The following is a 25,442-nucleotide window of genomic DNA, read 5'->3' on the forward strand; positions in this document are numbered from 1 at the left end:
AGTCATAATTGATTATGTCATTGTCCACTGGCAATCAACACAATCTTCAACTCTTCTTTCCTCTCCAGAGGTTGGGGAATGAGAGTAAAAGTTCCAATCCTCTACTGACATGGATGTTTTCCCTGGCTGACTATCCCCCATTGTGAGTCTAAGAACCCTAGTCCCCACAACCAGTTATCTCATTAGCATATATAAAGGAACTTATCACTTAAGAGATTTCAAGGGTTTTAGAAGGTGTGTGCCAAGAAATGGAGATGAAGAACAAATATGTATTTCACAATATCAAAATTGGTTCATGAGATTTTCATTAGAATATTGATACTGGCATTTGATTCCATTGTTTTCTGTTTAACAGTATATTTTAAGAGAGACATAAACTAACTAAAACACTATTTTATTTCAAACAGAATTCAGAGGAAATATAGATGGCCTAGGAAACATAGATGGCTTCAGCAAAAAGATTTTCAAGATAAGAGAGGATCTCAAGGAAAAAATCAAATCAATAATTTAGCCAATTGCATGGACCTCAGAGTGAATCAAGAAAAAGTCAAGGCTATACCTGTTAAAAAAACTTTCTGAAAATCTCATAAACATTTAGGATATGTTTTATATAACCCCTCAGCTAAACAAAACACTTCCTAAGGGCTTGGTTTCAGAAAGTAGAATTGCCAAAATTAGGTAAATGTTTGTCTTAGAAGAATTGTGGATATGGCTTTGAGTGAATCAAATGAACTCCAATAAGATTCATAGGAAATCCACAAAGGTTTTAAGAACATTTTATTAACAAATGTAACATCAGTTGATTAAAAGGCACAAATATAGGTCAAAATGAAAAAAGGCCATTAAAAGTCTCAACTATTTATGAATAGGAGGAAAGCTCTGAAAGCTACTGAGCTATAAACACAGACCTTTTCTTATGGAAGAAGTTCATCTCACAGGGCATATACAGAACCCAGAAGGTTGAACCAATAGCTGTAAAGAATAACAAATTATCAAACAACTCTAAGATACCATAATTTGGTTGTAACAAAAAAAAAATCTCCAGCTCCCATAGAGAACTGGCAAAAGTATCAGGCTGAATTTCATAACTTATATGGACTGTGATTTCTGTGCCTTCCAGTTCCTCCCTTTTCGAATGAGATTGTCTATTGTGGATGACATATAACTTGTCATTTTAGTTCACAGATTTCTAGATTAAGAGGAGATGTACCTCCACATCTCATCTGCATCTGGATCTTATTCAATCATGAGACACTGTACTCTGAGGCTGATGACATAATTGAATGAAGTTTGGGGGAATTATGAGGAGGTAAGTGTACTTTGCATAGGCTGTGTTAAATTATATCCAAAAAAGGCTGCTGATAATTCTTGCCATGCCTGTAATTGTATATGACTCTTTTCCTCCTACTAAATCTGGGTTTTCATCATTATTGGTTTTGACCTATGAAATGCTGCAGAAGTGAGATTATACTGCTTCTGAGCTTAGCATTAAACAGGTCTCCTGCTTCTGCTTCTGATTATACTGTCTTGCAGCCCTAAACTAACATTTAGCAAGCCAAACTAGCCTGATAGAGAGATGGGTTCAGTCAGAGTTCAGCACTTCCAGCATTTCCAGCCACCTCGGCTGAGGCACTAGACATGTGAATGTACCTGTCTTTTATGTATCAGGACTAGCCAATCTCCCCCAAGTTCAATGCAATTGCTCGAGTGCTTGGATGATCCTGGCTGACACACAGTGAACAGCAGGACAACTTAGCTGAGCCTAAAAAATCCACAGAATTATGAGAATTTTTTTAAATGTTAGAAACCCAGAACATACGTGCTGAGTGTCATGCTTCTTAGATAAATGACACAGAAATTTATTGGTTACACACACACACACACACACACACACTGAGATGCTGGGAATTCCTCACCTGTAATTCCTTTGTGATGGGTGATAGTTATCCATTGGCTGTTTATAGACCCCCACTCCCCAGCTGAGCTTTTGTATTTTATGGTATATCTCCAGATAGTTTTAGTCAAGGTTACCTGTCTCCAGCAGGAAGACCCCAAGTTCTGTAGTGGCCAAACTACTAAGCAATTAAATGGTTCTCCTTGAAGCAAGAAAATAGATATACTTAAGAAAACGAATCATAGAGCAGCACTCCATTCCTTCAATATTTCTCACTTATAAAGACTGCTAAGAGTGTTTTTTCTTTCCTGTTTCCATATACCTTCTGCTCATCTTTTTCTTCTACCAATGTCCTAGCATTTTCCCTTGAGAGGTGCAATTTTCTCCCATGTTGATTAGTTTTCTTGAAAAAACATTCATATTTTTATCCCTGTTTTAACCTCTAAGATTTTGAACAATAATGTTGTCTGGCAACAATATTCAGGAAAATGTCTTGGCAATAGATTTGGAATAAAAATAGAATAAAAATATCTATAAATGATGAGAATAGAAAGTAGCAAAGGCATTTATACTGAATATTCCTCAGAAATATTGCTACAAAGTAGGTTGGAGTAAAGACTGAACCAGGTTTTAAAAAATAACAAGTATCATTTATGTTCTGTGGTTAGAGACTAAAATGTTATTTAAAAACAATAAAAAAGTACTATACATTTGTTCCCAACACTATAATATATATCATTAAATTTTTGGATAATGTTTACATTTCAGTAAAGAATTTATTTATGTTATCTAGTTAAGTGTTTCGGTGTGTGTGTTTAAAATATTTTCTATCATCACATGATTTTTTTTTTTTCTTTTGAGACAGAGTCTCACTCTGTCGCCCAGGCTGGAGTGTAGTGGCGCAATCTCGGCTCACTGCAAGCTCCACCTCCTGGGTTCATGCCATTCCCCTGCCTCAGCCTCCCAAGTAGCTGGGACTACAAGTGCCTGCCACCACACCTGGCTAGTTTTTTGTATTTTTTAGTAGAGATGGTGTTTCACCGTGTTAGCCAGGATGATCTTGATCTCCTGATCTTGTGATCCGCCCGCCTTGGCCTCCCAAAGTGCTGGGATTACAGGGGTGAGCCACCATGCCTGGCCGATTACATTTTATTTAAGTAATAATCTCAAAGATCTGTTGAAGATAGTACTGAAGAATGTAGATTTTATTTTAAAAGTCGTCTTCTGTAAGAAATCACAATTTGCAAGTGATTTCTTACAGAAAGTGATTTTTCTATGTAATTAATTCACTTATTAATACATTTCTTAGGTAATTGATTTATTAATATATTTTCTTCCTGTGCTAGAATATAAGGTTCTAGAATTTAGGACAATGTCCTATTCAAATATTTATGAAATCACTATCCATGCATATATATGACTTTTAGTATAACTATTTTTACTGTTACTACAACATAAATATGTTTACATATAAAATATACACTTTTGAGTTATTATTTGTAACTCCGAAATTTGAAATTCTAAAATGAATTTCTTGATATTTTTTCTATTGTTATCCACTTATCAAAATGTATTCAGATATCCTGTTGCAGAATTATTGTGTAGAAATAACAAGGGAAGACAATGGAGAACACGGGAAGTAGTGCTTTTTGGTTGTCAATATCAGAGCTCATGTAAGTTTACACACAAACTATACAGGATCCTTATTTTCATGAGATGGTGGAGATGAGGAGGAGACCTAAATTTAATACATCCCATCAAGAGAATTGATCCTGAAGTTTTCAACTGTGACTTAGTAAAATATTGCAATGAACTCCACCCCATGAAATATGTAAAACTTTGTCTTGATAGTTTCACAGGTGGTATAGATGTTTAGTCTTCCTTCTAAATTGGTAGAAGCCCCATGGTATTACCAGTAACATCCTGGAGTTTCAATCCAAGCTTGGGTCTTAGGTACATAGTAATTCATATCTGAAGATCTAATGCTTTAAAATGATGGGCAAAATCATTTTAATTGGCACTTTTGTGTTTTAAATCTAAATGAAAATTTAAGTGAGCAACTAAGATAAATGTTACCAAATCCATATGGAGCACAATAAGAAGGGGAAACCAAGACATTGAAAATATAGTATAGAATGAGGATTTCTGCTCTCAAAGAATTTATGGTATACAAAAACAGTTATGTAATACTTGATATGTTTTCCAATTTAGAGAGTTATGCTTTGCAATAGAAGTCCTTGCTTAGTACTTACGGCTTTCAAGATGTTCATGTATTTACAAAATATTGATATAATTATGATTTTATTTCACCTCTTTAACACATTGAATTCCTTTTTTTTCTTTTTCTTCTTGGAAAATAAAACATGACTTTGGGTTAATTCCAGCAGTATTTTATCTTTGGAAATGCATGTAAAGCTATAAAATGATTTTAAAATCCTAAGAGAAAGAGAAACCTGAGGTTTGGCAACAGGATAAAAATTGCTCATTATTATTTATCTTTTTTATTCATAAAAATTCATCCACAGATATAACTCAACATTTTGAAAGCTTTAGATACAATCAATGGCATTATCTTTTAATTTTAAGCTTTATTTAAGAGATTTAAAGAGATTTCATTCATTTTAATATTTAACTTATAAAAATATAAATCAAATTCTAAAATGCATAATTTATAAGAGCAGAATTAATAATGAGAGCAGATGTGTAAAAATATAAATGTTTTCACATATAAAATCTGTTTAGGTATTCCTAGTTTGAACTTTAAGTGTCCCAGACCTCAACATTAAAATGAAATCATTTAAATTGCTACATTCCTATCTCATGAAGATGTTATGAAGACTAACAAAAAACCATTAAGTATTTTAAATAAAAGGAATTTTCCTATGCTGGAAAATGCATTTTGTTTTTAACAAAATACTCTTACACTGAATTTTTTTTTTCTGGAACGCAACTATTTATATTCATATGTAATTTTCCAGTCTTTGTAAATTAGACTGTGAAAGCTTTTGAAATAGTATCTATTGTTTGTCCAGCATTTGAAAGTGCAATAATTTCACCATACCACTACTGGCAAAAAGCATAATATTGGGAGGGTTATTAAACACTGAAAATCTGCAAAACAAATTAAGTTGAAGTTATTTAATACAGATGTTTTAAAAATCAGATCTATTTCAATATTTAACCATATTTGCCAGCCTTAAATCTTGTATTTGGCATTTGTTGTGGAATGTATAAGACTCATATAAAAATAACAGAAATATTGCATATGTTTCAGAAAACTATCTGGTGTGAGTCTTCAGATTTTTGATGCACATGCATTTGGTTTCAGACTTAAATGATTAGGTGCGAATGGTGGAGGCATAAAACAATTACGTACAATGTCTAGAAATAATATTCACTTCAAGTCAAGAATACTGTCAAATGGTATCGGGGTGGATCAATCTGTGAAGAAATGATAGAGGTGAGAAAGAGGATCCTACTTATTTTAGAAATAATGTAATGATGTATTTGGTATCTTGTTGCCTTTGTTATTTATAAAGTAATGTCAAAGGAAAATTAGTGGTACATTCTCATTTAACTATGAAAATTAAATTTTAAAAATTATGAAATTGTTATGAATAAATTCTTAAATTATCCCTTTAAAGATGCTAACATCTCTACCTTCAGCAAACTTATTTTGTTAGGAATAACCAGTGTGAATCAAGTCAATACTACTCAAGTGATAGTTGGAACACTATAGAAAGTAAAATATCTTAGTTATATGTTAGTAGTGTTGTGGTACTTCCTTTAGTTAACCATTTAGAAATGGTTTACTAAAACATGTAAAATCCATTCTTCTACCTCTAATAATAGAGGTATTCCTGCTGCCCTATACAACTTGGTAAAAAGCCATGTTACATTTTTTGCTGACACACATTCCCAGGATGCCCTAAGAGCTTAGTAAATGCCAAATGCATTCATTTGAGAAAAAAAGAGATACAGAGAGTAAAGGTATGTTGACAAAAGTCCAAAATATATCTAAGTTTTTACCTTGAATTATTCCATTCTCTGTTTCTCCCTTCTATCTTTGATTGGACAATTATGAAAAGGAACTCTGATAGCTTCCTGTGAATATAGCTAACTAAAATATATTTTTAACAGAAACAACATGAATATACAAGGCCATATTCCTTGTTTGTTTGGTGTTCATTTAGATCCAATTTTATTTTAGGTCCTTTTAAACAGGATACATCTGTCATCTCTGAGATGTCTCGTTCAACACTCCAACAGAAGAAGGTAAAAATCTTCTTCATCCGAAGATATTGTTGTATAATGGAAATTGGGCTAAATTTGGATTCCTCTAATGTTCTATAAGTTATTTCAGAGTAATGTTGCCAAAAATTACCCAACCCTTACTGTAAGGTTTTTGTGAGCTAGGCTAGACTATGGAAATAAATTTCTCTGTCCCTCTTCCACCACCACTCTACAATACAATGGCCCATCTGTGAGGTCAGAGAGACTAACTTTACTTTTAAACAGAGACTAATTTCTAGCCACTCATGTATTAGAAAAACTATAAAATGAATGTCAGACTGCTTAGTCATTTCCTTCTCAAAATAATTGACCTAAAGTTCAGAAAAGGGCAAGAAAGGCAAATCTTTAGGCACAGTAAGAGAGGGATTACATGCAAAAGCAATTTTGTTTTAAACATTTTAAGTATTTCTGGTGTGTGCAAGAGCCCTCACCCCATAATTTCTCATTCAACAAATCACATTTGATGATGTAATTTTAATTAAAGTAAAATGTTTAGAGAAAATACCTAATTTATATCTATCTATCTATCTATCTATCTATCTATCTATCTATCTATATCAAAAATAGGGGGATGAAACATCAGTATGAGAAAAGGGGAATACATGCCAAGTGACTTAAAAGATGATGCACTGTTTATAAAATCATGTTACCTAATATACTTCTTCTTTCCCCTAATTCTAGCTGTAGTAATTTAAGGATTGTTATAGAGTTCTGTCAATATTTTAATACTATTTGTATTAGGGGCATCCAGCTATTGTCAAGGTGTCTTCAGTCTCTCTTTGGTTGTAGAGGTCTTAATGTTTCAAACACTGGTTCTGAGTCCAGCTCCCCTGATTCCTAGAGATTTGTGAAGATGTGAAGGATGGTTTATGAGCTTTTTACAATGTTTCATAAAGTTCTGTGGGCTCTGAAGATTATTTAGAACTTTAAGTTTCCTTACTTTGACCTCCCAATCCATTGTCAAATTATTATCTCAGTTTCTCTGACAAGCCAATATGGACGAATGGTTAATTTAAAATGCTGCTACAGAAAAATGACTATTTTTTCTCTACTTTTCAAATCCTGTTTTTGAAAATCTTGCCAATAACAACTAATTCTACAAAGCTGAAAAAATAACTTTAAACATCATTATTTGTAAATGTGACAAAATAGGAAAATATCACCGATTGTGCTTCAAACTAAAGACTTAAGTCAGGAAAACTGCCTGTTTTATTATATTTTGAATCTACACGTAAACAATTAGCAAGGACTGGTTGAAAGATGGCCCAGGAAATGATGCCATTGGAAGTTCCCCTGTGTGAAGTTGAAGTTAGCTAAGGTGCCTCTCTTCTGGCTTTCCCCTGCTCCCATTGTTGTTTAGTATTATCCTTTCTTTCACTGAGTTAATCTCCTGTAAATCCATGGGCTGGTTCCTAGGGAGGCTCTAGATCTGGCATCTAGCAACAGGCTACAGGGCTTAGATATAATTATTCCTCACCATGAATTTGCTATGTTTCCTTCTAGAGGCATTCATTGAGACCCAGATTATGCCTAGCTGGGCAGTGGCCAGAGGAATTCAGACCACAAAGTACAGAGAGCATAAGGTGGTAATAACTCTATTCACCCAAGATGCTTTGCCTGAAAGGACCCTTTCACAGCAGTGAGAAGGTCTGAGTTGTGACCAGAAAGTAGGGACTGCTAGATTGACTGCATCATTTCTCACCTTCTAGAACAGTATCAGGCCCCAGAACTCTCAATAAATTTGAGAGCTATTAAGAGACAATTTGGAACACTATTTGTACATGTTGCTACAAGCACCGTAACTCTCTCTGGATATTGAATTGATTTAGAATTCTGGCAGCTTCACAAATACGTATTTCTAAACTTGCATTCATTTCACTATTTTACATTTGAGAGAAGATGTAAAAAGTAATTTTTAAAATATCCGAAGATTCAACAGAAAAATCAGTTTGTACACAAGTTTGGAAACAGCCAATATATACAAATTTTCCATCTGTGAGACGATGAGGGATAATGAAGATTGTAAATACATATATTTTTACTGTAAGGGTCTTAATTTGTAATTGTGCATTTCAGATTCAAATGCAATATGATATTAAATTATTTTAACCAACAGTTTAAGGTTGTAATCTGAAGAACTAGTTGATGATATTTCTCTGCAGCTGATATGAGGCATCCCAAACATTCTGCCAACAGCATTACAAATGTCAAGTATTTTTTTACCTGTGATCTAAGAGATAGCTTCTTGATAAAGGAGTAGTTCTTTGTTATGGAGAGTGATATTTATATTGAAGGTATTTTCTAGTTGCTTTCTTCAGTTTATATGTCTCTGTTCATGCTGTTATACCCCTATAAGGGCTCAATCTAGTCTTTGATCACCTTTCTTCCAATTTTAAACTGCATGAAGAGATTTGATGTAATCTGATAGATCATGAGGCATAATTTGATGACTAATAGAAAACTGAGTTCCTAAAGATTAGTGGCAGCTGTAGAATTGAACATATGTACCCAGTAAACTTAGTTGAGGGCCTTTAAGCATTTAAATGACTTAAATACTCAAAGTAGGCCCTGGCCAATGCTTCTAGTCTTTGTCAACAGAAAAATGTGTTCATTCATCCAACCCATCTCTATTGAGTGGCTAATGTATGCTGGCACCCTGATGGGCACTGTTCCAGAAAATCTTTGAGAGAAACATCTTAGGAATTATTAACGAACAAAAAGGAGTCAATAGAATGGAATGATTTTAACGTGGAAAAAGTGACTTGGGAATCTATATTCCAGGTGTAAGAGGATTACTTTGAGGATGGGTTAAGTAGAGAGGGAATTTAGAAACCTGCCCTCTTCATTACTCTCACTGTGGAGTGACCACGTTTCTGGCTCCTGAGGCTGAGGGCCAGGGCCAGGTCCTTAATGAGGAGCTGTGGGCCGAGCCTCTTGGAGATTTCTGCTAGTTGCTTTCCTCGCCTTTTCTACACACTCCTCAGTACCCCCTCATCCAGGATCAGAACAGAATCAGCTGGAAAATTAAATTACTCACCCTCTTAATGTCAGCTCCCATAAATTTTTTCCTCCTTCTCCCTCAGAGTACAGTTCAACTCTTTTAAGAGGAAAGCCACTGAATGAACCTAGTGCTGAATTTAAACGTTTAATAGATAAACCTGTCAGTTTCAGATCTCCAAAGAGGACTTCCCTACACGCTCTAGGTGTTAACTTCTAGGGTCCCTCCATTCCATCTTCATTCCTTTCTTCTAATTATTGGGTTAAAAAAATAAAAATAAAAACACTTCAGAGTAGGCAGCGCAAGGAGTCCACTGGTTCCACGTCTGCCATACGAAGCAGATTTTTGCACAAGGATAAGGTTACCGCTGCCAGCCCAGGACTCCAGCGGTGTGGCCGATCAGGCGCTGGACTCCTCCCCTCTCCCGCCGACCAGCGAGAGGCTAACAGACGGGTGCAAGTAGACAAGTAGCTGTTTTTATTGAATACAGAAGCTCCTTGAAAACTCCGTGTGCTCCGGGGCTCTCCTGCAATTCCTTTCATTCCCAAAGTGCTGGAGCCAAGCACGCGTCCCCCGTAACTCCCTCCCATTTCTTCTCGGGGATTTGGTAGGCGAGGAGGCAGGAGAGGAGTGGGGAGATGGGGGGTGGTTGGTGGGCTGGGCCTGCTCGGAGTCCTCATTCTTGGGCTGAGGGAGGCGGGGGCGGGCTTGGGGCCGCCCCAGAGGCGTGTGATTGGGTCTGACCCTCAGCCTGCTTGTCAGTTTCGCCCTGGGTGGGGGAGCTGGGAGCAGGGAGGGGAGTGGGCGGAGGAGGGGGCTGCCCGGAGCCACTCGTCCAGCCCACTGACGGCATGAAGCCTTTAGGGGCACACAGTACTCTCAGCTTGTTGGTGGAAGCCCCTCATCTGCCTTCATTCTGAAGGCAGGGCCCGGCAGAGGAAGGATCAGAGGGTCCCGGCCGGTGGGGCCAACTCAGAGGGAGAGGAAAGGGCTAGAGACACGAAGAACGCAAACCACCACATTTAGAAGAAAAAGCCCTTTGACTTTTTCCCCCTCTCCCTCCCCAATGGCTGTGTAGCAAACATCCCCGGCGATACCTTGGAAAGGACGAAGTTGGTCTGCAGTCGCAATTTCGTGGGTTGAGTTCACAGTTGTGAGTGCGGGGCTCGGAGATGGAGCCGTGGTCCTCTAGGTGGAAAACGAAACGGTGGCTCTGGGATTTCACCGTAACAACCCTCGCATTGACCTTCCTCTTCCAAGCTAGAGAGGTCAGAGGAGGTAAGAAAAAATGTATTTGGGGAGGTGGGAGATTGCCGTCGGTCCTACTGCTTCTGCGCCCCTCCCCCCCTTTACCCTTCCTCCCCGCTCTTCAAGAAAAAAAAAAAAAAAAAGCAATTCCCTTAAATACAATCCAGATTGTAGCTGCTACCAGGTTGGAATTGGAAACCGGAGAAAGAGATGAATGTAGGCGGGACAATAAAGGGAGAGGAGGTAGGTAGCAGGAAAAAAAGATCTGTCAGGAGGAGAGCCTGATGAAAATGCCCTTCGCCACTTTCCAGCCTCTTTGAAAAGAGGAAAAATATTACCTTGAACACAAGGGCAGTTATACAAAGCTTTTGTTTGAGGCACAGTCTTTAGACTGCCCTTGGAACACATCTGGTTTCTTCAGATTCTAACTAATGGGAATATCTTTTTAAGGGTGAGCTGAGGAGAAAATATAAAGGGTATAAAATGAACCTTGATAAAGTTCTTTGTCTGCAACCAAGTGAGAAGCAGGCTGTTTTAGTTTTGGGGATATAAGAGAAACCAGGGGGGTGAATCTAGAAGATTAGGAACACTCTGTGTGTTTGGGGGGCGGGGGAGGGTCAATGTATTTTAAGTGGACAAAAATTGGCAGATTATTAGGAATAGGTTCAAGATAGGGAGAACACTTTCCCCTGAATTTCAGTGACTCCCCCCACCCCACCCCTCCGCTTCTTCTTGCAGGTTGGACGTGCAGTTCTCTTGGAGAATGATGAAAGTCGCCAAGCAAATGGGGTGGGGGCGGAGGACTAGGGATTGGGAGGGAAGGGGAGGGGGTGTGGGTGGGGTGGGAGGAGAGAGGTAAGGAAAAGTTCCTACGTGGCACCACCAAATATTCAATGGCCAGACCTGCTCGGAAGTCTGCAACCCTGTCAGTACCCACGGAGGGAGAGCGACTTCACTCCTCCCCTCCGCCTTCTCCCTCCCTCTTTCCCCCGCCCTTTCCCGAAAAGGCATCTGGCTGGAGCGGTCCGTTAGGTGCCTTAGAATCGACTGGCAGGCGAAAGCCTTTGGAGGTCAGGGAGCCCAGACAGCTTAGAGTAGAAAGCAAGCTTTGTGAGGAGTGCAGAAAGAAGCTGGGGGATAGGAAGGAGGGTGACTGACGAGGTTGGGTCAAGGGAGATAAAAATGGTCAAGCCCAAATGCGTAGGCTTTAGCAGAAACTTGAGTGTGGCCCTGGGTCTAGATGCCAAGATCTGAGCTCTCCCTAATGAGAGTCAGCCCTCCCGGAGGCCGATCTCTGCGACCAGGTTATTCTTTCCACACGCTTAGTGGCTTTCAGCTTCCCGAGTAGCAGGCAGCGCTAGATTATTCCCCCGGGTGACTTTTCCTGCTAAATACAGTGAAAGTCCTATTAGGACTATATTTGAATTTTGAAAGGAGTTATTATGTTGATTAATTATGTTGATTCATTCATTTCCACATTTTCAAGGATAGATAAGAGTGTCTTTGAAAGTGAAATCCATCAAAAAGTTTGTATTTTACTTTTGGTACCTGGTCACCGATTGGATTGGTCAATTCTGTCAGCAGTTCTGCCCTCTGCTGGTTTTGTTTATTATTTAGAATTCCTGCGTCTACCGTGGGACATGAAGCCTCTGTAAGTCCCTCTTAACTACAGTGGTACTGGAAAAGGACCCTTGATTAAGGAAAAATGGATATGCCATTTCTTTTTCAGCATGTCACACACGCATGTAAATGAGAATATTGTAATGGCAGCTATTTATTGAAAATTATAGGAACTGAGAATTTCTTCGGTGATGGATGAAATACAAGCTCCGAGAGACACTTTTGCATGGATTCAGGGATTATTTTACTGAAGCTATTTATTTTTATATTCCACATTGAGCCTTTCTGTGGCAATATATGAATATTTTTTAAAATCAAATTTCTGTACTTTTAATGCATACATTTTCTATTTTCAGTCTAGCAACATACCTGAAACACTTTTAAACAGCATCCCAGTACCACATCAAATAAATGGTGGGAAAACAACTTTCCCTATTTTTATGAAGCCAAATAATGATAGAAATAGCAAAGTATAAGGATTAGATTTTGTTGGGTTTCTTCTTGATGAAATGCCCTGAAAGTTAAGTGATAGTTTAGATATTTATATTTTAAGATTTTGTTGTGTGTTTTAGCAAGCTGTTTAGTGCTCATTTTTCCTGGGAGGCCACATATTAACATGAACCAACTTTTGTAGGCATTCTTATCCCTTAATTAACTTCAAAAAGGGAATAATAGTATATTAATGCTTAAAAAGAAAACATTGGCTACAAAGCCTGAATTACCACACAAGGGAAAAATAAACCCAGTGTCCACTTCTGATAATAGCCTTTAGATTTGTGGTTGAAGTAAGATTTTATACCAATTTCTAAATAAAGATATTATATCCCAGCATCATACTATGACATTGATTTCATTGAGGTACAGTGATAAGATTTGGATATTAAGCACAAAGATAATTTAAAACAGATACTACTTTTATATAAAATTAAAACATTAAAACCTTAAAACATCTGGGTTCAAAACAAAGTTAGACTCTAAAGAAAATAATATAGAGAAATTTCTTGGAAGTGAATGGATTAAAGAAAATTTATGACTTCATACCTAGTCATATTATTTTACTTTGAAAAATAAAACTATAACTTGGAAATATTTATTATACTCATTAAAAATCAATCCTTGCTGTGATTTAGAATAACAAGGTTAAGTGTGATTTTTATAAATATTTATTTACATTAACTTCAATTTTATGTTTCATATATATGTTTATTTTTAAAGTAAATGATGTATCTCAGTGATTTATTGATATTCTTTGGCAGTTAGTCCATTACTTACTATTCACAGGAGGTGTGGTTTACCTGGAATTCATAGTGACCACACTATGATTATCTTAAGATAGATGAGTTTATGTAAGGGTTTTAAGTAAGAGTTAGACTTAGCTATAATCAAGCACTTAAAAAAAAATCTAATTGAATCACTTTTTACTAATTAAAATTACATTTAACCTTTGGCAGTTAAGCCAATACTGTATCTCGTAAAAGGCTGATCAAACTTGGAACTTTGGAAGCTTGTCAGGAATCGATAGTGAGCCCTGAAGAAGTGTTGTTTTGAGTGCCCGGGATCAGCAGGTGAAATGGTCCTGGCTTCCAGAGTATGTGCTAGTCCAACCACGCAAAGAGATCAAATTTGTCCATTTGGTTCCTTAATCAGAAATCAGAAACTCAGATAGGCTTCTGATAAGAAATGCAGTGTTTGCTAAACTCATTAATATTATGTCTTTCCATTTGTTTTTTAAATTCAAAATTGATCAGGACTATAATAGAGAAAGAATATAGACTAAAGAGAAACACCTTTCTGCATGCTTTACACACATAGCCTCAGTTTAGGTGGCACAGATTCTTTTACCTAATTGTCCATTAGTTTTGAAATTAAGTTTCTTAATATCTTAAAGTGACAATTTGCTTCATAATTAATACTTAACTGAGGGGATACTTTATAGAAGTTATTCTCTAAAAGGTATTTGTATAGTTTTAAACAGAGTTATGCAGTAGCAAAGTGACAAATGTATTTGCATAACACAGTTGTTTAAAAATTAATATTTTTTAGGTTTTTTATTTTCTTCAATTTGTGGCTGAAATAGAACCACATGGTTGTTCATGTTAAGTTATCCCTAAAATACAGCAAAGCAAACATCTCTTTTCAAATTTATGGGTTGGCTTTCTAGCTAAGAAAATTGTATAAATAGTCACCTTTCTTTTCTAAAAATTTGCTTTTTCCTAGGATAAATTTTCTTCACTCTGATTAATTTAGTGAGATGCTGCCTATTTCATGATAACAAGGATTTAAATCAAGTTTGGTTGAGAGTCTCTGTGTAATACAAGCTGAATTTTTAAAAGGTTAAAAAAAGGTGTTTATATAAGATTTTTAAAAGAGAATGCTAGCACTAGAAATTATAGAAATTGCTAATCAATCTTACCTTCTCAATAAATGAGGAAACTAAGACACAAAAAGTTGTCAGCTGAATACTCTTCCTCATAAAAAATATTCTTGTAATATTCAAGGTTTTTCTGAGTAGAGTGAAGATCTGTAATGGTGATCAAAAGAATTTTAAATAATAGAAGTCTGAGACAATGAAATGAGAGGAGAGAACTTAGTAGTGCAAGTTCTAATTAAAGTTTTATTTTGGATTGTCAAAACACCTGAAACTAATGTAAGTACCTTTTAGCTCAGGAAAAAATTGACATTTAATTTATGGGAAGTACTCACTCTCAATGGACTACCATGATATCTGTTGTGCAATCAACAACTATTACAAATTTAATTACCATATGTGAAATTACAAGGAAGTAAAAGAGAAAGAATTCTATATACTATCGCTATATTTATTTCCAGAAGTCTGAAATTATTAGACCATATATTTGCTAGAGTTTAGATTAGTGAGAAGGTAGATATAGTGAAAATGTCTTATATAAAGAAATTTAAATAGAAAATAGTTACAGAATGAATTTTTAAAATACTCTATTTACTACCTTTGAAGAAAGGTAATTTTTGATCATTTGTATTCCTAATTATGTGATTTTATAAGATTACATCAGAGAGAAGGCGTAATACTCTATCCATTGCTGGATTAAGAACATAGTTTTGTACGCTCTCTAAAGTTGTTAATAGAAGACTAGGTCCAACTTTGAATTTCTAAGAAGCTTAGAAAATTATATATTTATTTCAAATAAAAAATGGCAAATTTCTGATATTTTCAGGTTAATTTCAATTGATTGGATGACATATATTTTATGTATACATATAGTATGACTTTTATTAATGTCAGATAATCATTATGACACACTTGTTGTGTGTTGTTTAACAGCTTTTTTTAAACAAGTGGCAAACTGTAGAAAAAAATAGGAGAGAACGTAGTAGTGCAAATTCTAATTAAGGTTTTTACTTTGGATTGTCACAGTATCTGAAATTACATAAGCATCTGTTAGCTTAGGCATAAATGGGCAGTTAATGTATAGGAAGTAGTCACTCTTAGTAGGCTACCATGATATCTGTTGTGTTGTCAACAACTATTACAAATTTAATTACCACATGTGAAATTGCAGGGATGTAAGGGGGGAAAATTTTGATTTTCTATCTCAAAATTTATTTCTAGAAGTCCAGTTTTCAACTAGTATTCCCACCAAATTAAGAGTCTTTCTGTTTTTAGGGAAAAGCAATACATGACCATAGGGTCCTGAAGATTATACTGTGAAAGCATTTATCATGAGTTTTTATACTCACAATTAACCATACCAATTTATGTAAATATGGAGTTTTAAAAATGCTGAGATATCTCCATCGTTGTATACAATTTTTAAAGATTATGTTTAGGTATTTAAAAGCCAGAATTTTATTAGATACACTTTTATTTTCTCCTTACTTTTGGAGAAGTAATCAAGCGTGGTTGGCGTAATCATTAGGAATTCAAGGCAACTGCAAGTGGGGACTGAGCATTGGTCAGCATTTCTGCTTTTACTCCTTCACTTCCCTCATGTAATACTGGGGAAATGTGACCTGAGTTGGGAGTGGTGAGAGGAAACCAAACTTTTTCTTTTTTGACCATTCAAGTTTTGTTCCTTAGCAAAGAAGAGAGATAAACGCTGATGTTATAAAAAGTTGCAGTGCTCCCTAAGTTCTTTCACTAAAGAGTCAACTTTAAATGCAGTTTTCAGTGTAGCTTTCAGTATACACTAATGCACTTTCTACATGAGGACATATTCCTTCTAAATTCTCTTGCAATTTAATTCAAAGCCTAAAGGTATTTTTTTCCATTTTAAAAGACTTTCTGTTTTAGAATGCATCTAATGTATTTCTTTCTCCTTCCTTCAAAACCCTAATATGGTTTTATTGATATAGGTAAGTGTATTCTTTTATATGTTCACTTGTGTCAGAACTCAACATGAATAATACTAGCTCGTAGCAAAGATGAAAGACAATTTTAAAGTGATTTAGTGAGTAATATCTATTTATCAGTTGCAGTCTTTGGCCTACTACTGACTTGGCTAGTGGTTCTTTAGACACTGGCTGATCACCAGACCTACTGTTATCTGGTAAAATAAACTCTTTGCTTGCTGCGCATGGAATTAGAGACAGTGCTATTAATTTAGGAGAAAGAACTTAGAGAAAGGAAAGGTTATCATATTTCAGAGTAAGAGACCAGCTTAAATACGACTTGACAATTGAGAACTAAAACAAACCTGTGTAAAAGTGCTTTAGCACAATTAACTTTTGCAATCCCCTCAAACCTTTTTTTTTTTTTCTTAAAAAGCATTTCTTTCTTATTTTAACCAAATTTAATTGCTCTTGAATGGCTCTGTACTGTACAGGCAGATGAAGGTCCCTATTCATAGAACTTGAGCGCACAGAGTATCAGGGGAAGCTTCCTTCCTCTGTTTGACTGGTAAACTGACATCCGGGCTTAAAGGAGTGAACCTTAGACTGTGTGAGGTAGTTGGCTTTCCTTCCTCACCCAGATTTTCACATAGACTTCCTGAAAGGATGACTGCCAGAAAGAGCAGTAGCTGGCTAATAAGAACTCTAGTGCATTTTCATACTTGGTGCTCTTAGATAGCTCTGCACAGAAAGAAAAAATGTAAATATTGAAGTGGTGTCTGTCTTTCCTTTACTTCTGTCTTTAGAGTCTAAGAGTGGAGCCCAACCTACTGCTGACTGTTACTCTTCCTTTTGCATGCAAATGAATCTTCAATTATTTCACTGGCTTTTAGGATAAGTTTGTTGTCTAAATGGCTTAGAGTGCCCTTCAGGATGTGGCATATCTTTATGTCCAGGCTCATGACCAGCCATTTCCCACCTCCCCAAGCCCATTTCCATTTACCTTGCACTTTAGTGATGTTAAACCTCTTGCCTGTGTTCTCCCCTATCTTTGAACACTCTCCCTGGAATGTCTATCTCATTCTCTTCCATCAGCAAACACCTTCTCCTACTTTATACTTCGAAATTTAAGTAAAATATCATAGCTCCAGAAAACTTTCCCTTATATCTCCAGGTGAGCCCTAATACCAAATACATGCTCAGTATGTATAAGGTTCTGTCATATGCACTTTCATAGAGAATCTTATTTAATTGTGACAGTTTTCCTGGAAGTAAGCTGATATCAAAATACTGATTTTACCCATGAGATAACTGAAAAACACAGAAGTGAAAGATTTTGCCTAAAGTCACACAGCTAGTAAGTAGTAGACCCAGAATTTGAATGCTGCCAGGCTTTCTCCAAGGCCCTTGCTTTTGTCCATGTTCACTTTGCTGGGTGTTCTAATGCTTCTACACAGCCTCCTAGGCTTATCTTATGATTATGGTGCCCTGGGGCCTAATATTAATGTACACGTCATGCAGCTAAACCACAGAAAATACCAGGTCATTGGGTGAATAACTTGACTGCCTTCAAGGAGAAATAAAAAGAGGTTCTGGTAAAAGGTGATGTTAGAATCCAGATAACTCTTCAGCCTGCACTTAAGTTCAGTGGTAGAGACCATATTACTCTTACCATTTTATGGACAAACCTCAGCCTCAATGGTAGTGGAGGATTGAAAGGGGAGTTTCTGGGAGCCATCAAATATTACTTTTGTTCGTTTGATTAACTTAAGGAGAAGCTGACAGATTTATCTGTTAGTATTCAAAGTTCCAGTTGTGGTTGGCTTGGTTTCATTAAGTAAAAGAACTCTTATAGATCATTGCTTGTCCTAATCAGGATCCATTGCAAAGATCATCAGGACTTATTCTACTTTTGGGGATTGGTGTATGGAAGTTCTCTTAACTGTCTTCAGCATAAAAAATGTCAGACTTGATTATCCAAAAGCTTTTTTGGAGTGTAATCAACTGAGAGAATGTAACATCATTATTTTAAAAATTACTCACTTATGTCAGTCTTCTTCTAGGAGTTCCTGGGTGGGTAGTGACTGTGATCTAGTTTTATTTGTGTCCCCAGTGTCTACCATGGTGACAAAATACACAGCATTGATATAGTAACTATTTAGGTTAATTATATTCTTTTTTCACCCAGAAGACTGGAACAAGATTAAAATTGAGTTAGCTTGGAATGGTGTGAACTGAAAGTTTGAGGACCTCCTCAGATTATGCTGTTAGTAGTGACATGAGTAGTGACTCCTCTTTTTTAAATTCATTTGCTAAAAGTAAATAAATTTCAATTTGCCTCTAGCTTTTTCATATGGAAAACAGTTTTGCATTCTCTCCAAAGGTGCCACTGAATATTTGTAGCTACAGACTGACTATATTACCTCCAAAACTTTGTTTTGTTAATACCTTAAGATATGTAGTGGTATTGACAGTAGCATAAATCATCATTTTACTTTTCTACTAGTGAACAAGAAAGTTTAATCTGAGAATAATATCAATCTGTAAAATCGATCATTGGAAATAGTCCTCTCATATATTCATTATTGAACCTTTCATCTCAGATTGGTATGCTATTGGGGATTAGTTGTCTGACTTTGCTTATTAGCTATTAGAAATAGCAGTTTATCCATATACAATATATATATATATCCATATATATATAATGTATGGATGTGTGTGGGTATATGTGCATGTGTATATAAATAAAGTGCTTTATGTTTATTTCAATAAACTCATTCTTCAAGTTAGAAAGTAAATTATATGTTTTATGTATATTGGAATTATATTATGAAGTACCATCTCCAAACAAGAAATATATAGAGCTTCAAAATGCTTAATAAGATTAATAGACAATAGTTGTAAAATTCTTTTGGAATATAGTTACATAGTTTTTATACTATATTGCTATCCATGGTATATTTTAGTTACACTAAAATCACTGGTATAGGTACGTTTATCTGCTTTATTTCATCTAGAACAGAATCCATCTAGAACAGAAAGCATCTAGAACAGAATCCACCACATAGTAGGCATTTGATAAAACTTTGCTGAATGAAGTGAGGGCGTTGTTGACATTGCTAATGACTTGATTGTCCATAACCTAACCGCCTGAGATGTGATATATAGCTATGTGTATGTATCACCTACTCTCAATGTCTATGGAAGTATCTTGAACCAATTTCTGCTGAAATTATTGTGATTTCCTGAGACTATCAGTCTCTGTTTTGGTTCTAAGCCAACCTATGACCTCTACCCTAAGCACTCTCCCACTTTGTTATTTCTGAAAGTAAAAATCCTCTTTGCCTGAGATTTAGATATTGTCTCCCTCTAGAAATAACTTTCTTCAAGCATTGAAGATTGGGGTAGTTAGCCTTGCATAACATTATAAAGCACACTGTACTTATCCAAAACTCAAATACTTATCTCAAAATATTTTTGATGGTATAATGAAAGCAGGAAATACATCTTTTTCACCGATGCAAAACATTCTGGCATCTGTCACCATATCTAGAGGAAAATAGATAGCCAGTAAATATTTTTTGAATGAATGAACTCATAAGCAAGATATTTTCAATAAAGTCAAGAGGACTGACTTTTATGATATCAAACTTTTATGATATAAAAAAGTTCAGGATTGAGTCTGTTCAATAACCGTAAAGGTTAAATGACTATCTTCTATGTTAATCACTGTGTTAAGTGCTGTGGCTACACAGACAATATGACGATCTCTATTCTCATGGAGTGAAAAGCTAATTAATACATGTAATCATTCATTTACTTATCCAACAAATATCTATTAAATCCCTATTAAATGCTTTTCCTAAATTCTAAACTAATTCATTCATTTCATTGCCACGTTCGACAAGTACAGGTTAAAAGCTCATTATATGCTAAAGGTAGTTGGTGGGCAAAGATAGTTACAATCCGGCCTCGTGGTGATTATGGTCTACTTGAGGAGACAGTAATTAATCAAATAGTGGTACAAGTAAATATAAAACTACAGCTATGCTAGATGCTTTGAAGGAGAGGTGTATGGTTCCTGGAGAATACAAAACAGAAGTTTAGTAAAGTCAAAGAAAACTTCCCTGAGAAAGTACCAATTGAGTATTGAATAATTAACTAAAGTGAAGAGGAAAGAGCATTCCAGGAAGTGATGTGAAGGCCTTTATGAAGGGAGGATGACACCATAAGGGACTTGAAGAAAGGACTTGAAAAATGGCAGTATGTCTGGAGAAGCAGCAGTGGGGGTAAAACATGAGATGGTGCTGGGGAAGAAGGCGGGGGACACATAACACAAGATCATAAAGATAGATTTTTCTGCATAGCATGGAAACGTGTCACTAATTAAAAAGTACAAGGAAACTGCCAAGTTAGCAGGGTCAGTGCATACTTCGATATCAACACATAACTAGGTTGTCCCAGTTGATTCCTACCATTGGATCCTCTGACAGTCAGTGAACTGGGGCCATGCTGTTTTTTCTGGAATAGCCAACCCTACTGTCAAGTCACCTGGGGTTCTCAACAGTAATTAGTACATTTAAGTCACACTTTATATGGAGCTATGGTCATGTAGTCTTGCAAAATATATAAGTAAACTTCCACTTTATAAGGGAGTATGAGAAAAATGTTAAAATAAAATCTGCTATAAGACAAAAACATAACTTAGCATTTCTAAACCTTATGTGACTGTTCTTGTTATTACCCAAAGTATATCAGCTTTTAGAACAAAAATTGCAAACAATGATTTTTATTTCTTGGGATTAATATATGAGGTCATGATCTCTATTTTGATTATTTGAGATGACCAATTGTTTATTGTCAGCATTTTTTTAAGTCTTAAAGTTCTCTTTCAGTGGAAATTATTCAAATAGAATTTTAAAGTAATCATGTCATTGATTGATTAATTGTAGCTCTGGATAGCATTGGTAGGCTGTCAACTCCTAAAGTTTTATTTCTATCCTGCTTTACCCTGAACTTCAGACTTGCATACTTGACTGCCTACTCAGTGATTTCTAACAGTATTTATTAAGTCATCTCACATTTAGTATACCCAAAACTGAATTGCAGAACTCCTCTCCTGAAACCTGTTCTTCTCACAGCCTTCTCCATCTCACTTAATGGCAACCCAATCAATCATGATGTTCCAGCTACAAATCTTGAACTAAGCTTTACTCATTTTCTCTCTTATCTCCTTTTCTACCTATCAGCAACTCCTATCTGCTCCGCTTTCAGAATATATGTAGAATCTGACCCTTACTTTCTGTCTCAGTCTAAGAAAGCAACATTTTATATCTGGAAAATTGCAGTTACTTCCTCACTGCTGCCTGATTCCACTCCAGTGCGCCTAGAGTTTCTTCTCAACACAGCAGACCCAGTGGTCTGAAAGCATAAAATGAATGGAAACTATCTGCACCTTCCTCTGAATTTTTCTGTAAACCTAAAACTGGTCTGAAAAAAAAAAAAAGTTGATTCAAGTCATCCTTCTCCCCTAACCTTCCAATGGTTTTTAAATCTCATTTAGAATAAAATCCAGTCTCCTGAACATTCCACAGGACCTATACAGCCTGTTATCAGTGTATCCTCACTTTTACTTCTCTGACCACAACTCTTTCACTCTTGTTTTGTCCATGCAGTCAATCTTTTTTATAGCAGTATTCACATATTCACATAGAGTACATAGAAAGATTTTGGCTTTTATATAATACAGAGTTTAACTTTACAGAGAACTAAATTTCTTCAATCTGAAGTTCAGCTATCTTTTTTTTGTTGTTGTTAACTTTCCATGCTCTCTATCCAAACTGAACAATATTTTCTGTTACACAAATTTACATGAGAAAATATCCAATGTACAAATGAAGGGACTTGAGCAAGAAAGAGAGCCAAAATATTAGGAAGTGGGTATGGGGGATAATTTTTTGAAAAAAGATCCCTTTGTTGAGACATATTTGTCTCCTTGCATTTCCTTCAACATTCTGGGCCAACTATTGTCTCGGGTTCTTTGCACTTGTTTTTCCTTTTGCTTAGAATTCTGTTCTGCAAAAATAGCAGGATAGAGGAGCTTCCTATAACTTTCTAGACCTTGCCCAAATATCACTTTCTCATTGAGGCCTTGCCTGTTCTTTTTATTTGATATTCTTTTCCAGGCCTTTGCGACCCTCCCTATAATCTTTTTTCTGATTCATTTTTTCCTTAGTACTAATCAAATATTTTTCATATAGAAAATGGTGGTGCATTTAAAGATACTGAGTTTGTGTTAGTTTTCTATGTAAAATGTAAAATTAGATAATTTTAGAGTATAAATGTTGCCTTAAATTATTTAAGCTTTTAGATGTTAGCAGCATCTAGGTCATCTATATCCAATAATTCCCATAGTTTGTTACTCAATTTTATGCAGTATTAACATACATACATAGTATAGTCAATATAAGAGCCAAATTCTACACAGTAAAGCATTTTTTCTTATTTGATGGACACTATGCATGTTAATTCAGGTGTTCTGAGAAATGACAGCTGTGTAGAAATGGTAACCGCATTTTGTACTTTGTTTTGTTGGTTTAAGAGAGCCATGGTGATGGCTACCTAGAAAGTAGTATTGCCCTTAATCGAAGATAAATTCAGAATCATGTATTTTATGTAGAGTTGACTTTTGACCAACATAAGGGTAAGAGGAGCCAACTCCCTGTGCATTGAAAATCCATGTATAACTTTTGGCTCCCCCAAGACTTAATTACTAATGCCTACCATTCATGGGAAGACTTATTGACAAAATAAACAGTTGATTAATACATATTTTGTATGTTATATATATTTTATGCTGTATTCTTACAGTAGAGAACAGAAAATGTTCTTAAGAAACATAAGGATGAGAAAATATATTTAGTATTCATTAAATGTAAGTGAATCATCATAAAGATTTTCCTTATCGTCATCATCATCATGTTGAGGAGGAGGAGGAAGACAAGGGGCTGATCTTTTCTCAGGGATGGCAGAGGCAGAAGAAGTGGAAGGGGAGGCAGGAGACGCAGACACACCTATGCAACTTTAGGGATATACATTGTAATTGGTGTCTGACTTTTTGCTTTTTCATATCTCTAAAAAATGTTTTAATATGGTACCAATCCTTCCTCCACTGTTTGCTTTAATTTTAGTTACCATATCATAGAAGGGTCTGTGTGATAAAAGAAGGCAAACACAGTCTTGAATAATCAGACCACTTCTGCCAGATTGTCTAATGTCAATTTGTTTTCTGACACTGCCTCTTCTATTTCTTCTTCCCCATCTTCTGACACTGGTTTGGAAGCATTCATCCTCATCAAGTTGTCTTCTGCTAATTACTCTTGTGTGGTGTCTATTAGCTCTTGAATTTTTCCAAGATCCATATCTTGAAACCCTTTGCCCCCACACCTCCACATTTTTTTTCCATATCCACAATCTCTTTCCTGATTTCCTTTATTGGCTCTCTGCAAATCCTGTGAAGCCATGGATAACATATGGCCACAGTTTTCTTCAGGAGGAATTTATTGCTTCAGGCTTCATGGCTTTCAAGGCTTTCTCTGTAACAATGATGACATCTTCAGTGGTGTAACCCTTCCAGACTTTCATGATGTTCTTTCCATCAGCGTTCTCTTCCATGGCATTGACAGTGCTTTCCATACAGTACCATGTGAGTGAGCCTTAAAGATCCTTATGACCCCATGACACAGAGGTTGAATTAGAGATGTACTTTGGACAAATAGACCACTTGAACACCTTTGTCATTGTATTCATGGGGTTATGGGTGGCCAGGGGCATTGTCCAATATCAAAAGAACTTTAAAAGGCAGTTTATTACTGGCAATGTATTTTCCAACTTCAAGGACAAAATATTGACAGAACCACTCCAGAAAAAGGGTTCTTGTCCAAGCCTTCTTGTTGTACTACCGAAAGACAGGCATTCCTGTTTATCTTTTCCCTTCAAGGCTTGGGGTTAGCAACTTTATAGATAAGGGCTGCCCTCCTCATAAACCTGACTGAATTTGTACAACTGTAGAACTTGCCTATTTCTTCTTACCTTCAATCCTGGTGCTCACTTTTCTTTCTTACTAATAAATATACTTTGTGGATTTTTTTTTTTCCAAAATAGGGCTGTTTCATATGCATGAAAAAACCTGTTCAGGCAGCTATTCTTTCTCCTCAGTGGTTTTTCCAATGGTATCTGGGAAATGGTTTGCTGCCTGTTCATCAACGAAAGGTGTTTCTCCTGTTATCTTGACATTTTTAAAGCAGACCTCTTTCTAAAATTATCGAACCACCCTTTTTGGCATTAAATTCTTCAGCTTTAGATTCTTCACCTTGCTTTTGCTTTAAGTTGTCATATAATGACTTCACTTTTTCTTGAATCATATTGAACTTCATAATTATATAATGGCTTTCTCATAGCCACCCTCACCCACATAAAGCTGCCTTTTCAATATAAGATTTTAAAAAGGATGTTTTGCAAAAGTTCAAGGCTTTTGCACTTACTGGCATAGATGCAGTGATGGATTCATGGATTTCCTTTCTTTTCTTTTTTCTTTTTCTGTTTTTTTTTTTTTTTTTGGAACAATGATCCTTATGCTGGACTCATTTATCTTGAAATGGCAGGCAACCACAGCAGACCTCAATCTACAGTACATATCAAGCAATTCAACTTTGTGTGTGTTTGTGTGTGTGTCATGACTTTTCTCTGCTTCTTGGGAGTATGTGAAACATTAATGGTACTTCAGATGGGTTCCCTGGTGCTTTTCCAGGTTTACAATATCGCACTAAATGTGATGAAAAGCACACGAGAAACGTGAGAGATCACTTTTTACAGAGATAGGCAATTTCCTAGAGAGATCCACTGCTCATGTGGAAATGATACTTAAGCAGATACTTGCCACATTTGGGTTCACCACAATAGCAACAGGAGGTGGCTAACAAATGATTACGGTAGTACAGAATGCACTACAGTTAATCTTATGCAGTTTTCATTTATTGCTGCATCTTTACATTTGTTTACATTTCTCTCCACTATGAATGG

General features: G+C 35.9%; 1 protein-coding gene across 2 annotated transcripts in view; it reads left to right on the plus strand.

The window, feature by feature from the left end:
- Positions 1–9,917: 9,917 nt before the first annotated feature.
- The window catches only part of COL11A1 (collagen type XI alpha 1 chain), a 230,623-nt gene continuing 215,098 nt past the window's right edge, over positions 9,918–25,442 (plus strand). Inside the window, exon 1 of one of the 2 annotated variants that reach the window (XM_031002707.3) lies at positions 9,918–10,463. In XM_031002707.3, the coding sequence (XP_030858567.1) occupies positions 10,358–10,463 (106 nt within the window). In that variant the 5' untranslated portion in view covers positions 9,918–10,357. The remainder of the gene's footprint in view (positions 10,464–25,442) is intronic. The other variant, XM_055375041.2, reaches the window with a different exon arrangement.

This window comes from Gorilla gorilla, chromosome 1 (genome assembly GCF_029281585.2).
Source record: "Gorilla gorilla gorilla isolate KB3781 chromosome 1, NHGRI_mGorGor1-v2.1_pri, whole genome shotgun sequence".
Classification (NCBI taxonomy): domain Eukaryota; kingdom Metazoa; phylum Chordata; class Mammalia; order Primates; family Hominidae; genus Gorilla; species Gorilla gorilla.